Below are 14,467 nucleotides of genomic sequence, written 5' to 3' on the forward strand. Positions count from 1 at the left end.
CAGGTGGCCACCAGGCTGTGTGACAGGTGGCCACCAGGCTGTGTGACAGGTGGTCACCAGGCTGTGTGACAGGTGGCCACCAGGCTGTGTGACAGGTGGCCACCAGTGTGCATGAGGGTGGCCGGACCTGCACGGTGACAGGTAACTTGCCACTAGTCATTCATTACGCTCAAGCCAGCAGTTAAGTAATGGAGCTATAAATTTGGATTCTCCTGAAACATTTTGCCGTGTCTTCTGCAATGTCTTTAATGTATTGACTTATCAGTGTAGTCTATTTTGATAATACTGTATTCTCATTGTATCCTTTGTATTTCCTTAATTTTGTATTTTTCCATTGATTTTGAGCACTGCCCAAATGGTGTATAAAATGATTTGTATGATTAAATATAGGGCAAAGCTCCTACTGGAGAATGTTTTGGCTCTATTATTCCTGGAGCCTTGGTTGTGTTTTCTGTTAAGATTGTTTTATCATATTTCTGTATCTTAATCCTTTAATTCAGTGTTTCTCAACCTTTGTATGTACTCTTGAAATAATTCCAGGTTGTACTTTAGATAAAAACACATAGGTTTTATTGTCGATTGAAAGGAGATGATTTCTGTCTTTGCTTTTGATACTGGTTTAATGAGAATTGCACACAAATAACTCTGAAATATGTTTGCACACGAGTAAAATTAGCCTATTTATCACTTTCTTGCAGAACCCCTAGTTACCTTGGTTCTGCGATTCTGTGATTGTTTCCTGGTTGAGAAATGTTGTTTTAATTTATATATGTATAGCACGGTAATCTTTTTTCTTGTTAATATATAGTGTAGTTAGAAGGGACACCAGTGTAAAGTTCTTCAGCACATGTGTCGATTTGTTAAAGTTCAACAAATGAAAACTTGGAAGTGGTTCTTGACTCTGCATTATTTAATGTTTTGGCAAATCTGGAATCTTGTTTGATTTTGAATGCATGAATTGGCATAGAGTAGTTTGATGTTTTACCAAAAATTAAACAAACTATCGTAATGGTGCACTGCTGGAGTACCCGGTACTGTATGTTGTAGGATATTAATCATTTGATTATTTCAGGGATCTAATGCTACCTCACCTTCCTCTCCTACATCAACCACATCTAGTACTGTGGAAGGTCCAGATCGTAGTGAAGCCACTACTCCCACCACACCGCCCGACACTCGCCCAGAGCAATCTCCAGGCTATTTGAAGAGGGCAGTTTCTGGAGTAGCCTCTGGGATTTATACCGTAGGTAAGCATGGAAATGTACTAAACAAGGTTAATCAAAGTTTTCCAAAATTCTGGGATTGAATGTGAAAGCTACTCGAGTTAACTTGTGGGGCTGTGCCTATGGTAACTCTCTCTCCTCATGGTTTCTTCTCTGGCATGGCCTCTTTATAAACTGGTGCACATTTACACCTTCTTCCCCTCTCTGGTGTACTGTGCCAGCTACTCCCGCTTCGTGTTAGGTGGTGCCTTCCTTTTGTTTCCTGTCTTGTCATATCTGGTGCTTTCTAATTTAATTTCTGGCATTCAAGTTTTGTCATATTTGGCATTAAATTGTGGTCGATGGCAGTTTCCACAAACTTCTTTCTTCAGTGCATTTCATTTATTGATTGGGAGTACAGTAATTGTTGGTGTATAAATGTTTTCTTGAATTTCTTCGGCTCATTTGCTTCCAGCAACATCGTGTTCGCTTGGCTGAGATGCCAGTTGCTTCAGTCCTGGGGATCATGCTTGGCTGGTTCTTGCTTGAGGCCTTAAGTCAGGTTTCCTGTCCTTCTCTTGGCTGCTTCTGTTCTGCTTTGGTTTTAGGATTCCACATGGTGCTGGTCTGGCTGCACTGCCTTTGTGCTTGTGGGCCTTATGCCTTATGTGTGCATACGTGCATGCACATGTTCCTTCTTGCTGTTTATTTGGTCCTTCAACTGAAGAGTCCTGTGTCTTTGTGCATTCTGCGTCTTTATCAGATCCTATCTTGGGACAGGAGGGTTTTCAGGTAGCTGCTGCTTTGTGGGGTTATTTTTCCCCACTTTCATGGTTTGCAGCAAAATTGGATGCCCCAGAGATGGCCCTTTGGGTGTTTAGGAATCTAATTTTGGAGAAGGTGAATTCCACTTGGTCTGTTTACTCTTCCTTTCCCTGCTGGTTTCATGCTCCCAACATTTGAGCTCTCCTTTCCTTGGTTAAAGCTCTGAAATGTCTGAGGGTTTGTCAGGTCAGGGTTTAGTTGTTAATGTAGCTTGGCCAACTCCTGATGTTGCCCCTTGGTTGATGGAGTCAGTTGAGCCATCCCTACCCACTGGGGGATGTGGAGTCTTTAAATTTGCAACAGTTACCTGGCTCCGATCTTGCTCTGTTGGATGATGTCAATCTGTACCAGGCATTGGGCACGGAATAACAGAATACAGTTCTGTTCCGGGGCCATCATAACTGGACCCTGGGGCTTGGGAAAAGCCCAAAGGGGGTTTGCGGGTGCCCTTCCATTGCTCCTGGTACAGTATTTGGTTCCCTCCGAGAGGTTTTGCTCATGAAAGGATTTCTTCTATTACTCTTCTTTCTATGCGCTCGATTGCTTGGCTCCCCTCAACACTCTCCACCCCTATCACCTCCCATCCCCCATGGTGTGCTTCTGCTTGCTCTTTGGTTCTGCATAATTGTCTTTTCAGAGGTTCCTGTTGCCCTGTCTTTTGCCTTCATTTTCATGGGCAGACATTTTTTGGTTCCCTCCTGCAGGAGCTTGCTTCCCTCCTGGACCCATCCTCTTTAGAGTTTGGCTTCTCTGATTCTTCCTGGCTTGCTTACAAACCCCTCCTTTACTTCAGGTATTGGTAGGGCTTCTGTCAAACCTGGAGTGGTGAGAAGTGTGTTTCATCTTCCGGGTGTTCTTGGGCAGTGCTTTCTTTATGCCGCTTGAGCTGCTTGTTTGCTCTGCTCTCTCAGGATGCGAGCAAGGGATAGCAGACAACTGTAAAACAGAATCAGGCCTTTTCTATAAATTTATTAAAAGCAAGCCGCTTGTACATGATGAAATAGATTGAAAATGGAGAACAGATTTGCCAAGAGTGAAAAGGAAATGTGTGAAACACTAAATGAACAGTTCCAAAGTTATTCTGCAAAATGGGGTTTTGAGAGAACCAGACACCATACTAATTCCAGAGAACACCATAGAGTATACAGAGGTGTCTCGAGACGAAGTGGGAAAAATTACTGAGCTAGGAAAAAATAAAGCAGTTGGACTAGTTTCACCTTGGGTTCTGAGAGAATGTGCACTAGAGCTAAACATTCCACTTCAATAAGGGCTTGTTTGTCACAGGTCGTCCGAAGTCTCATTAACCCCTTGGCTGCACCACTGTTTATAAGAGACAGTGCCCTGCTGCTTGGAGAAAAATTAAAGAAAACAAAATTATTTTCATATTGTTAAAATGCTTTGTTATCGCTGGAAAAAAATTTGTGGCTTTGGCTATGGTGAAGTGAAGAAATGTCAATGATGTCAAGATGCATGAGCGTTCATAGAGCAATCGTCCTGTTGTGGTGGGTCTGGGGCAGGCGGAAGTTCCCCGAAGATCTTTATAGATATTTATGTTAATGACACATTTATTTTATTTTTCAATGCAGTAATGTTATTCAATAGTGTCATTTGAAAAATGTATATATAATGGACAAAAGATGTTCTAAAATGTGTGAAACGGTGATTTAGTTTAACCTTACTGTTAAAGTCTAAACCTACACGATTACACAATCAAAAGTATAATGTACAGTGCAGGTTTGTTAACAAAAAAAAAATATATATGCCATTTTTCTTGTAGGGTCATCTACTGTGGGTGCTGGTGTTACCAGTGTCAAGTGGGTGGCAGGAACAACATATAGTGTAGGTGCGGGTGTTGTGGGGACAGCCGGGTCGGTGGTTGTGGGAACAGCCGGCACGGTGGCAAGTGGAGCGTCTGCTGTAATATCAAAGGTCACCACCGCTAAGAAAAAAGAACACAGTGACTGATGCATTAATGATGTAGATGCGAGGCTCCTACTAGTTCTTTTAAGGTATATATATTTTTCTGGTTCATAAGAAAGGCTACCCAATAGTATTTTTTGTAAGTTTGTAATGGCCTTGTACAGGTGTGTGTTATCAAAATGATTTAAAACATTGATTTAGTATAAGCTGTCATTAGAAAAACAAATACTAAAGGGTGGAAGTACAGTTGCCTACTAATGGAATTCAGGTGATGTAACAATTCCATTTGCCAAATACTTTATGATACTGACACAGTAATAAAAACATTCTTTGGCAACTAAATATTCCTAATAACTTGATTGTCATTGAAATTTAGTCTGTACCAATACTGTATGTACTTACAAAATCCCTGGCCTTACCCTTATTAATACAAGTTAACCTAGAAATTAAAAAATTGCCAACATTTGGCTCAAGATTTTAATATTGATAAATAATTTGGGCTTTATACATGCACATATACAACTTGTATTCAAATTGGTTGGTAATGTAGGTATGTACTTTACTGTACTTTATGATGGCATTTTGGCATGAAATCCAGTGCTGGGATTGCATGACAACTCTGCATATTGTTTGAAGAGTATGTCAACCTCTGAATAACTTTTTGTGTGGCATAAAAACTTAATGTAAAACATATCAGACAATTTTAGTTGCAAACACTTCATTTAGAGTCGTTATCTGTGAATCGTTTAATATTCCTGTGCGTTAAGATACGATGACATGATTTCTTACGTGGGTTGTATATTGTGCACCTCCATGACAGTCCATTCATGTTTGAGTGATTATCGGCACCTCTGATACGATAAAGATGTGCCAGTGTATAATACCCTGTCATCTTAACTTGGATTGTTATGCCAGTGTCAATACTTTGCACTGTTATTACTAACACTTTAATTTTTACACCTATGTAAGTCTAATGGAATCACATAAATGCTTACTAAATTACTTTTAATTAGCATTGGTAATGCCTAACGAGGACTTGAAACAGGTCGGTTGGTGCCATAAGGCATTATCAGCTTTCTGTGTGTACTGTTGATGTTGTTGATGTTGGGGTTCTCTTGATTTGTGGTGGTCACTGGGCTTCTAAAATAATTGTTTATCACTTTTGTCTTGATCAAATTTTCATGTGCTTCATCTTTTTTTGTATATATATATAGAATTGTATAGAAGCAATTTGTATGTTTATTTAAATTTAATGTTAGTGTGAAATAATAAGAGCTGATTTTTGTATCGATAATTATATAAAATCTGTTCATTTTGTGAATAAGGTAAAAATAACAAAGATTTTGCTGTGTATGGAAACGTACATATTTCATACCTGGAGGCACAAGCTCACTACTGTATGATATTACTCGCCTCTGTGATTGGCAATAGGTATAGTGTTTATTTCTCTGTGATGTGATGTACGCTAAACCAGAATTGTCACTATTAGCATGACCATATGCATGTCCATGATTGAAATGTAGTTCTGCAAGCTTTTTGCTAATTATCCTTGTGATGTGTTCTGTAAAATGACTTTTTTTTTTCTTGTCTTGTGGTCATGAGTTTTACTGTTAATTTGTGTTATTGTCCAAAATGATTGATGATTTTGGGAAAATCATCTTTCTCTTCCAGATTGAGTGGGCATTGTGAGGGGTATCTTGGGTCTTATCTTTCTAACTAGAATCAGTTACTGTATAGAAATTGACCAGACCACACACTAGAAGGTGAAGAGACGACGACGTTTCGGTCCGTCCTGGACCATTCTCAAGTCGATATATACACAATCGACTTGAGAATGGTCCAGGACGGACCGAAACGTCGTCGTCCCTTCACCTTCTAGTGTGTGGTCTGGTCAACTTGCTTTAGCCACGTTATTGTGACTCATCGCCTGCACTGTGTTGAAATTTTGGGTACTTGAATGCATGTAAAAATCTTCGATGCTTCTCCAGCTTTTTGGTAGATACTTTTTTGGGTTGAGGTCTTGAGGTGGTACTTTACATTTTCCCATAATGACACTTATCTTAATATGCCTGACTTCTAGAATTTTAATTAGCATTATTGATTTGCTCCTTCATCCCTTCCCCCACAAACAAATTTTTTTTGGGGGGTTCAGGGTAATAGATAAATTGTGTATATATACAGTACATATTTATAATACTAATATTTGATTATACAGTATGTGGCTTAACCTTGTTTTATAAGATGCACAAATGGGGGTACTGTATTATACTAGAGATTAAAATTTTTATGTTCTTTATAACTAAGAACTACAAACACACACATGACCACATTATGCTTTAATATCTTACTCGTGTAATTGTAAGTCTACTAGGCATAAAATAATGTCTGCAAAGTAATGTATAGGCAAGGTCATCAAATATCACCTTTTAGTCAGTTTTGGTTCTTGGCGAGTGTCTCTCCTCTTAGTCGTGTGATAATCCATAAGAGTAGAGAATACTTGAATCATCTCTGGTATAGAAGGGGGAGGGAATATATAGATGAAACCAAAGTGAATGTTGTTATACACATTAGAAGTCAGGTCTATATATATATATATACTGTTTATTTTTTAATTTTGGAGTATTCTTTAATTATTACAGAGAATATAACTTTGAAGGGAATACTCTTAACTGTAACAGGCACATTTAGGTATTTAAAAGCTGGTACGATTCAACATCACCTTGAAACAATGCAGGTAAAGCAGCAGCTACCGTACATCTCTGGGCATGTTGATTGTCCCAGATATCCATTATTACTGTGAATTTGTTCTCGATAACAACAACAGATGTTCGTTCTTCCTGCTTTATTATCATCACTGATGGTTTGTTACATTCCCAGTTTTCCCTTCAAATTTAGCAGACATTTGGTTCCTTTTGTCGTTGGTTTCATGTTGTCTGTTTGCACATTTTTGGGCTCTTGCTGATGGAAGTGTTATTTCTTGTACGCGTTCTTGTTACAGCCGTAACCTCTTGCTGGTAATGTACTGTACGATAATTGACGATAGGTTGATAATTCTTCAGAGTACTTTATGTTGCAAGTCGCTAAGAATTGAAAATGGTTTGAATATTTGTATAACAATTGTTGCTGCCCGTTCAAGGAAGAGTTCCAGGGGAAATAAAGATGTTAAAGGTATTTACTGTATAGATAAAATTATAATATATCCAAATTACTTAATTAGCATATATATTGTGTGCATAGCTGTTATTGATCAATGTATTTTATAATATATATATATTGTATATATATTTTTAAGCAATTTGTTATAAACATTCATGCCCCTATTGTATATGAGTTAGTTCCTGTGGGACGTTCAGATGTGAGTGGCCTTGTAAATCTGATTATTTCAGTTAATGAGTTTGTAAAATTATACCTGATATTTTGAAAATATATGTCGAGCTAAAGTTACATTTTATAATTCATATAATTTACTCTCTCCAAATAATATTTTGTAATAATTGTATTTTTTTATCATTTTATTAAACGTGCAAACAACTATTTTTGTCATAATAAATTTATGGCTTTCTGTTTGTAGTAAGATACTGAGCCATTTATATACAAATATCAAATAAAAAATTAATTTTCTTGCCATGAAAATGATCTATTATATATTTGTGGAATTGTAGATGCACTTTCTCTGACAGGATATACTGGGTACCTGTTGAGAGAGAGAACGGGAGAGAGAGAGAACGAGAACGAACTGTAACTGTGGAACACCTTTTCACACTGCCTTCTGTACTTAGTATCTGTCAGGAACTAGTATTTGTCACTTGCTAAAATATTGTTACGGTACAATTCTTGAAAATTTATTTTCCAAGTGGTGTTCCACTTCATAAGCAGGAAGGTTACATTGACTGTAGTTATCACTTTCAAATATATTTTGTTGAATAATATTAATGAATTGTTTTGAACACTTGGTATTTAATTCACAAACAACTTACAAAACCTATTTTCAATTTTATGGGTTGGAGACTTCTAATAAAGAGATAAACTCTTCTAATAAACGATAAACGGTCAGAGAAGTTTAGTGCCAGCACGAGTCATTCGGCACAAAGGAAGACAGGAGCAGTATGGAAAAAGCTAAAGGTTGCTGGACGTTCCATACATTTGTTACTGTATATGCACTACTTTAAACAGTCACATAGATCTGGCATCTCTAAAGGGTGAGGAAATCATCCATATCTAGTCATGCAAAGGAATTCTCATTCTCAAGGCCACTCATGGCCTTGTTCTCTACACTTAGCCATATATTTCACTTGCATCTTCCTCCTACCCTGGGATTTACCCAGAGACCATATTCACCTCTATCATCAGTTTCACGGCAAATTTTGTTTTCTCTCTCGTTTACTTGCTCCTAGCCTAAGACTATCCAACTGATTCGCCCTGAAACAAATGACTGTGAAAGGGAAGGATAGAAATGTGATAGTCTTTTCATCTGTCATTTATTCAACATGATCAACCATCACCATATATTCTCTTGAGTCGTACTGTTTTCTGATTTTTACATACACTGTCTTTCTACAATAATTTAAATTGTTATTCCCAGTCAATTACAATTGTTGAAACATATGAGCTTACTTACCATTTCTAGTATGGGTGTCCAAAATATCTTTGTTTGGACCACCTGTGTGTGTGTGTGTACTCGCCTAATTGTGCTTGCGGGGGTTGAGCTCTGGCTCTTTGGTCCTGCCTCTTAACTGTCACTAAACAGGTGTACAGGTTCCTGAGCCTATTGGGCTCTATCATATCTACACTTGAAACTGTGTATGGAGTCAGCCTCCACCACATCACTTCCTAATGCATTCCATTTGTCAACCACTCTGACACTAAAAAAGTTCTTTCTAATATCTCTGTGGCTCATTTGGGCACTCAGTTTCCGTCTGTGTCCCCTTGTGCGTGTTCCCCTTGTGTTAAATAGTCTGTCTTTATCTACTCTATCAATTTACTTGAGAATCTTGAGTGGTGATCATGTCCCCCCCCTAACTCTTCTGTCTTCCAGCGAAGTGAGGTTTAATTCCCGTAGCGTCTCCTCATAGCTCATACCTCTCAGCTCGGGTACTAGCTTGGTGGCAAACCTTTGAACCTTTTCCAGTTTAGTCTTATCCTTGACTAGATATGGACTCCAGGATTGGCCTGACATAGTTGGTATACAAAGTTCTGAATGATTTCTTACACAAGTTTCTGAATGCCGTTCTTATGTTGGCCAGCCTGGCATATGCTGCTGATGTTATCCTCTTGATATGGGCTGTAGGGGACAGGTCTGGCATGATGTCAACCCCCCCCAAGTCTTTTTCCTCTCTCTGACTCTTGAAGAATTTCATCTCCCAGATGATACCTAGTATCTGGCCTCCTGCTCCCTACACCTATCTTCATTAGATTACATTTGCTTGGGTTAAACTCTAACAACCATTTGTTCGATCATTCCTTCAGCTTGTCTAGGTCTTCTTGAAGTCTCAAACAGTCCTCCTCTGTCTTAATCCTTCTCATAATTTTGGCATCGTCAGCAAACATTGAGAGAAATGAAGCTATACCCTCTGGGAGATCATTTACATATATCAGAAACAAGATAAAACCGAGTACAGAGCCCTGTGGGACTCTGCTGGTGACTGGTGTGTGTGTGTGTGTGCAGCAATGACAAGGCAGGATGGCCAACTGCTCACGGTGGTTATCAACACATGTAAAGTGCCTGGACCAACATCACATAATCCAAAGTGAATTCTGCCAAATTATAGATCGCTTCAAAATCTTGTGTAAAGCAGGGAATAAGTTTCAGTTCACATTAATGTATAGTTGATGCTGTGCTAACATAATATGGATCAAATTTATCAGCATGACATATTTATATATGATGGAGAAGGGATTCACTTGTACAACCATGTACAGTATATCTTGCAAAGACTAGTTTATTAACCTTAAGAACATATATTTACATGTTTGGTGATAATTGTCTTTACTTTATTGAGCGTCATAAGCATGTTTACAACCTGTAGTCAGTGCTCCCAAACCTTAACACAATATAATATGACACACTCTATAATTAATAGCTGCCTAACACCACTGCTGTATTAGTAAAAGGATAATTCTGGTAAGTTCGATATGCAGAATTGCATGCACATAAAGTCTGATGTGTTGGAAATAAATCACATCACGTGCTCGGTCATGTGACGAAGCACTTGAGGGGTCTTTGCTCAAAACAGCCGCACTGACCTTCAGTCAACAACTCTTCCAGTTTCAACTAAGCGACACTAAAGCACCATGAATGAGACAATGTGTGTGCAAAGTTACAGAGCACTTACTTCACAGAAATCGGTTCTCGCACTTCCTTGCTGTCGTTGAATAGGGTTTCATTATTGCAGAGGTCCATTTCCATGGCTGATGTTTTCAACACGCCACCACGGGAATCGATCACCAGAGGAGTCGAGCTAAATTTTCCAGAGTCCAGTACTCTGGGACTGCCAGCCACATGACTCTGTAGAACAGACAAAGCTTCATGTCTCAACATAAGGGTGTCCTCACCGAGAATAAATGCTGGCATGGGTAGATGGCCCACACCTCGCAATTTGTTACCACGAAACCTCTACATAGACCACTAATCAGAATGCAGCTACTGTCTTAACCCAACATCTGATTGGCTCAATCATAGGTCCCTCTGATGTCATTGGGAGCATCCATTGTGTAGCTAGCTCGACAGTTGGAAATGAGGTCATCCACTGACCTAACAGCATCCTCCTCGTCATCGCTACCACAGCTTGTAGCAAACACAGTGGCGACAATTCACCCATGTTGATACAATGAGATGTATAGCCTTTATCATCTTTTCATATAACCAGATGTTGTATGCCTTAATTCATACTCCATCTGAATTTTAAATGAGATTACCTATCCAAGGATAGCCAACGTGAGGGTGCTCCAACCTGGCATAAGACATCGTAATACACGGTACACAGCCATCTGCAACCACAGGTATGCAAGTTGGGCCGAGAGACTGCCCACTAAAAGTACAGTGGTGGACACTGCTGAAACAACATCCAGAGGGTATCAGTGTCACAGGGTGAGAGTGCGTATGTACAGTAGTTGGATTGGTGTACGGTTGCAGGTGGCGGTATTGCCATCAAGTGGTAAAATCTGTAGCATAGGGACAGTTTTAAAAGCAGCATATTTCCTACTGCTCAATGTATTCCCGAGAATTGTGGCAAATATCCTTTAGGAATTTCATGGACAAGGCAAAGATGTCATGCTTATCTTTTGGGATTGTGAAGGTAAACCATAAATAATGTGGATGGGGCATTGGTCTGCAGAGTCATACTGCTCTTTCCTAACAAGAGTTTACAGGACTGTACTTCATCTCCTGGGTCTTACCTTGCCACCAATCATCTGATGCAATTACTCCCTATTCTCTCTTATAATTCTGCTTTTAACACTGGATGGAGGTGGCACGAACAATTTAATTTCGCCTGCTTACTATTACCCTGCAGAAGTTTCATCACATCCCTAAAACTTGTCCTGATCTAATGATCTAAACTTCCTACTTCTGTTTCACTGATCCCCAATCCCTCCCGAGTGTATTTTAAGTCTGGATAATGATCTCTCTATTTTTCCTTCCAGTGTCATTAAGTTTGGCTCCTTCAGCCTCCTATATTCTGGAACTAGTCTTATAGCAAACCTTTATGCTTTGAGGTGGGTGACTCCAGGCTGGGATAGCACTGCAAAATCTAGCACTAGTCAGACATTATGTATACAGAGTAGCATTGTAAAGTTTTACTAGTTTACAGCTTGTTTTACTTCACGAGCCAACAGTATTACACTGCATCAGTCCACAGACAGTGTGACTCTTTTCCCCCCCCCCTCCCTCAGTGGCCTCCCAATATGCACAATATATATATATATTTTTTCTCAAGTTTTCTTACTCTTTACATGCTACTAAAGTCTTCCTGGCTTAGTGCCTTCTTTTTTATAATTACTTACTCTTTGCCTGTGCCGTTCACACAATGTATGAAGTTTCACGTTCCAAGTCGAGAATGATAAAGATCCTGAACTTGAAAATTGTGTCTGGATGTTTATATAGTAAAAAATGGATGTTTTTTTGTTTTACTTCAAATGTTTATTGCAAATGGGTCAAATTCAGTAACCTATTTTGTAGGCTTTTAATAATCATCAAAAGAAAGTGCTATGCCAGTATGGTTATATAGTACTGTCTTAGTGACAGAATACTAAGTTTCTGTATACTGTATTAAGAACAGAAAAAAAAAGAGAGAGAATTAGCAATGTCAAAGAGTAGCTTGAAAAGGCAGTACCTATTCCAATTTCTACCCATTCATTCATTCCCCAAAACATGCCCAATGGCAGGGTCATTAGTCTTCTATTACTGATAACAAATTGCGTACTCTTAAGGGTAGTGTGTCCCCTTGGCCCTCCTACCACAGTAACTAGAAACATCTCTGGTGCGGTGATGTATTGGCCATACGCGTTTAATTCCACGATACTTAATGGAACACCGCCCTGCTCCTTATTGTCCAAACTGCATTGTTTCTTATAGTTGTGCATATCCTTGTTGAATATCCTGACTATCAGGATGTGCGTGTCTTGCCTTCCACCTGTCCCTCGATAGAATCCAATGCCTCTGATATTGCTCGCCTTGTACGCTTTTGTTCTAGCATTGTCATTCTCAGTGATATTTAACACCTTTTGATAATCCTACAACTTTGATGATGCTTCATAGTCTCCCCAGTTTGGTGCCTTCTTTTGATAATTGCTTGCTTGTTATTAGCTAATCATCTCTCTCCAATGGTTGCAGATCACATTATAAATAATTCTGAATGACAAGGTAGAAATCCAAGTAAGAAACTGACTTCTGGTAAATGAGTGTTATAAATGCCTTTTATAACTAACTGTGTCTGCTTGATCCTCTGATGTAAGACAAATGTGGTGGAAACCTGAGCAAAACTTAGCTGCCTATACATGCTAGAGATGAGATGTCACCAAATGTTGAATTTCCTTCACCGCAGAATGAGAACGGTTGAGATTCTATGGCCATGAGAGCACTTCAACTACAATTAAAATGATCGTTGACATGAAATGTGCTTTTTAATAATCACAATAATCTAATTTGGCAATTAACAGGAGCCAGATGACATTGTGAAAATGTTCGCCTCTATAAATGAGCCAACTGCTGCATCTCATATTAAAGATGTAAATTGCTTTCATAAATAACTTACTACTAAACTGTACAGTACTTGTGAACCTAAATACAAATCTGTTCAAGCATTATATATACTGTATACGTGTATCATGTTCATTTTTTTCTAAGAGGCAATTGAACTTCCATACAGCAGTGTACAGTGCCTGAATAAGATTTTACAAAAAGATGTAATTGGATCTTCATTGTACACATTCTAAAAATTGTAAAATTTAAGTACTGTACAGGTGTAGCTTATCTAACATTACTGTACTTAAAATTTAAGACTACAATATATGGTACATTAGTTACCACTAATAAGGTTAATTAAAATGTCATGTACCAGTATAAGAACTGATGTGTATGGACACCAAGCTGAGAGTAAACTATATTTGTAAATGACATTTAAGAAAGGCCTTAAAAGCAGCACATTATGATATATATATATAAAGCCTGCAATATAGTACAGTACACTCATCTTTGTTTCTCTACAGTACATCAGTGTCGGCGCGCATACAGCCTTGAGACATACATATATTACGTAAGAATGACAAAGATAAACTGCATGTAGAACCTCGGTGGGACCCAATTAAAGTGCCATAGTGAAACAATAGTAAGCGATAGTAATTTTAGGAAGTATTTTTCTACTTTATTAAAATATACCGCTATTAATAGTGTGTTTGCAACTATGTTGCCCTCAAAATAATACTGTAATGAATTAATTTTCCACAATTATGGTAAAAAAAAATTAACAATCTAGTTAAGTGGATGAGTGTCAAATATTATTGAGAAGCAAAAATATTGCAAATAGATTTTTTTCCCGATATAATATTTATTTTAGGCACCTCGAAATATTGTGAAAAATAACTTTTTTTTTTTTTTGTTCTTTTGTGAGAAAGGGTTATGGGGGTTATGTTTATTTTGTGATCCTACATTGACATGAATTGTTAATGCTTGTTAACTTAAGCCATGTTTACAAGATGATTATAATACACATGGTACATTTGTGTTCTATTCAACATTAAAACCATTCATTACCATAGGGCGAATTATAAGCATTAAAAAGGCAATCCCCTTACTGGTAACGAACACGTTTTGGGCGTTTAGGGGAAAAGTATAAAGTGGAATTTTTGTAAATACAAACAATGCAATCTTCATTGCAATTGTTGTGGGCAATATAATGTGTGCCTAAAATGTGCAATTAAATTACTAAATACAATGTTCATATATATATATGTTTCCATTATATGAATTTGTGCTTACCCAGATCTAAATGTAACATGAAGAGATAAATACTGTAAATTGTGCT

General features: G+C 38.1%; 1 protein-coding gene across 2 annotated transcripts in view; it reads left to right on the forward strand.

Annotated features, from left to right (window-relative positions):
- LOC123745583 (uncharacterized) overlaps window positions 1-7,767 on the forward strand; it is an 8,662-nt gene extending 895 nt beyond the window's left edge. The window contains exons 2-4 of one of the 2 annotated variants that reach the window (XM_045726261.2): window positions 1,073-1,247; window positions 3,805-4,036; window positions 7,628-7,767. In XM_045726261.2, coding sequence (XP_045582217.1) covers window positions 1,073-1,247; window positions 3,805-3,992 — 363 coding nt within the window. In that variant the 3' untranslated portion in view covers window positions 3,993-4,036; window positions 7,628-7,767. Of the gene's footprint in view, window positions 1-1,072; window positions 1,248-3,804; window positions 5,698-7,627 lie in introns of those variants that run through there. The other variant, XM_069312076.1, reaches the window with a different exon arrangement.
- Window positions 7,768-14,467: the final 6,700 nt, after the last annotated feature.

This window comes from Procambarus clarkii, chromosome 71 (genome assembly GCF_040958095.1).
Source record: "Procambarus clarkii isolate CNS0578487 chromosome 71, FALCON_Pclarkii_2.0, whole genome shotgun sequence".
In the NCBI taxonomy this organism is placed as follows: Eukaryota; Metazoa; Arthropoda; class Malacostraca; order Decapoda; family Cambaridae; genus Procambarus; species Procambarus clarkii.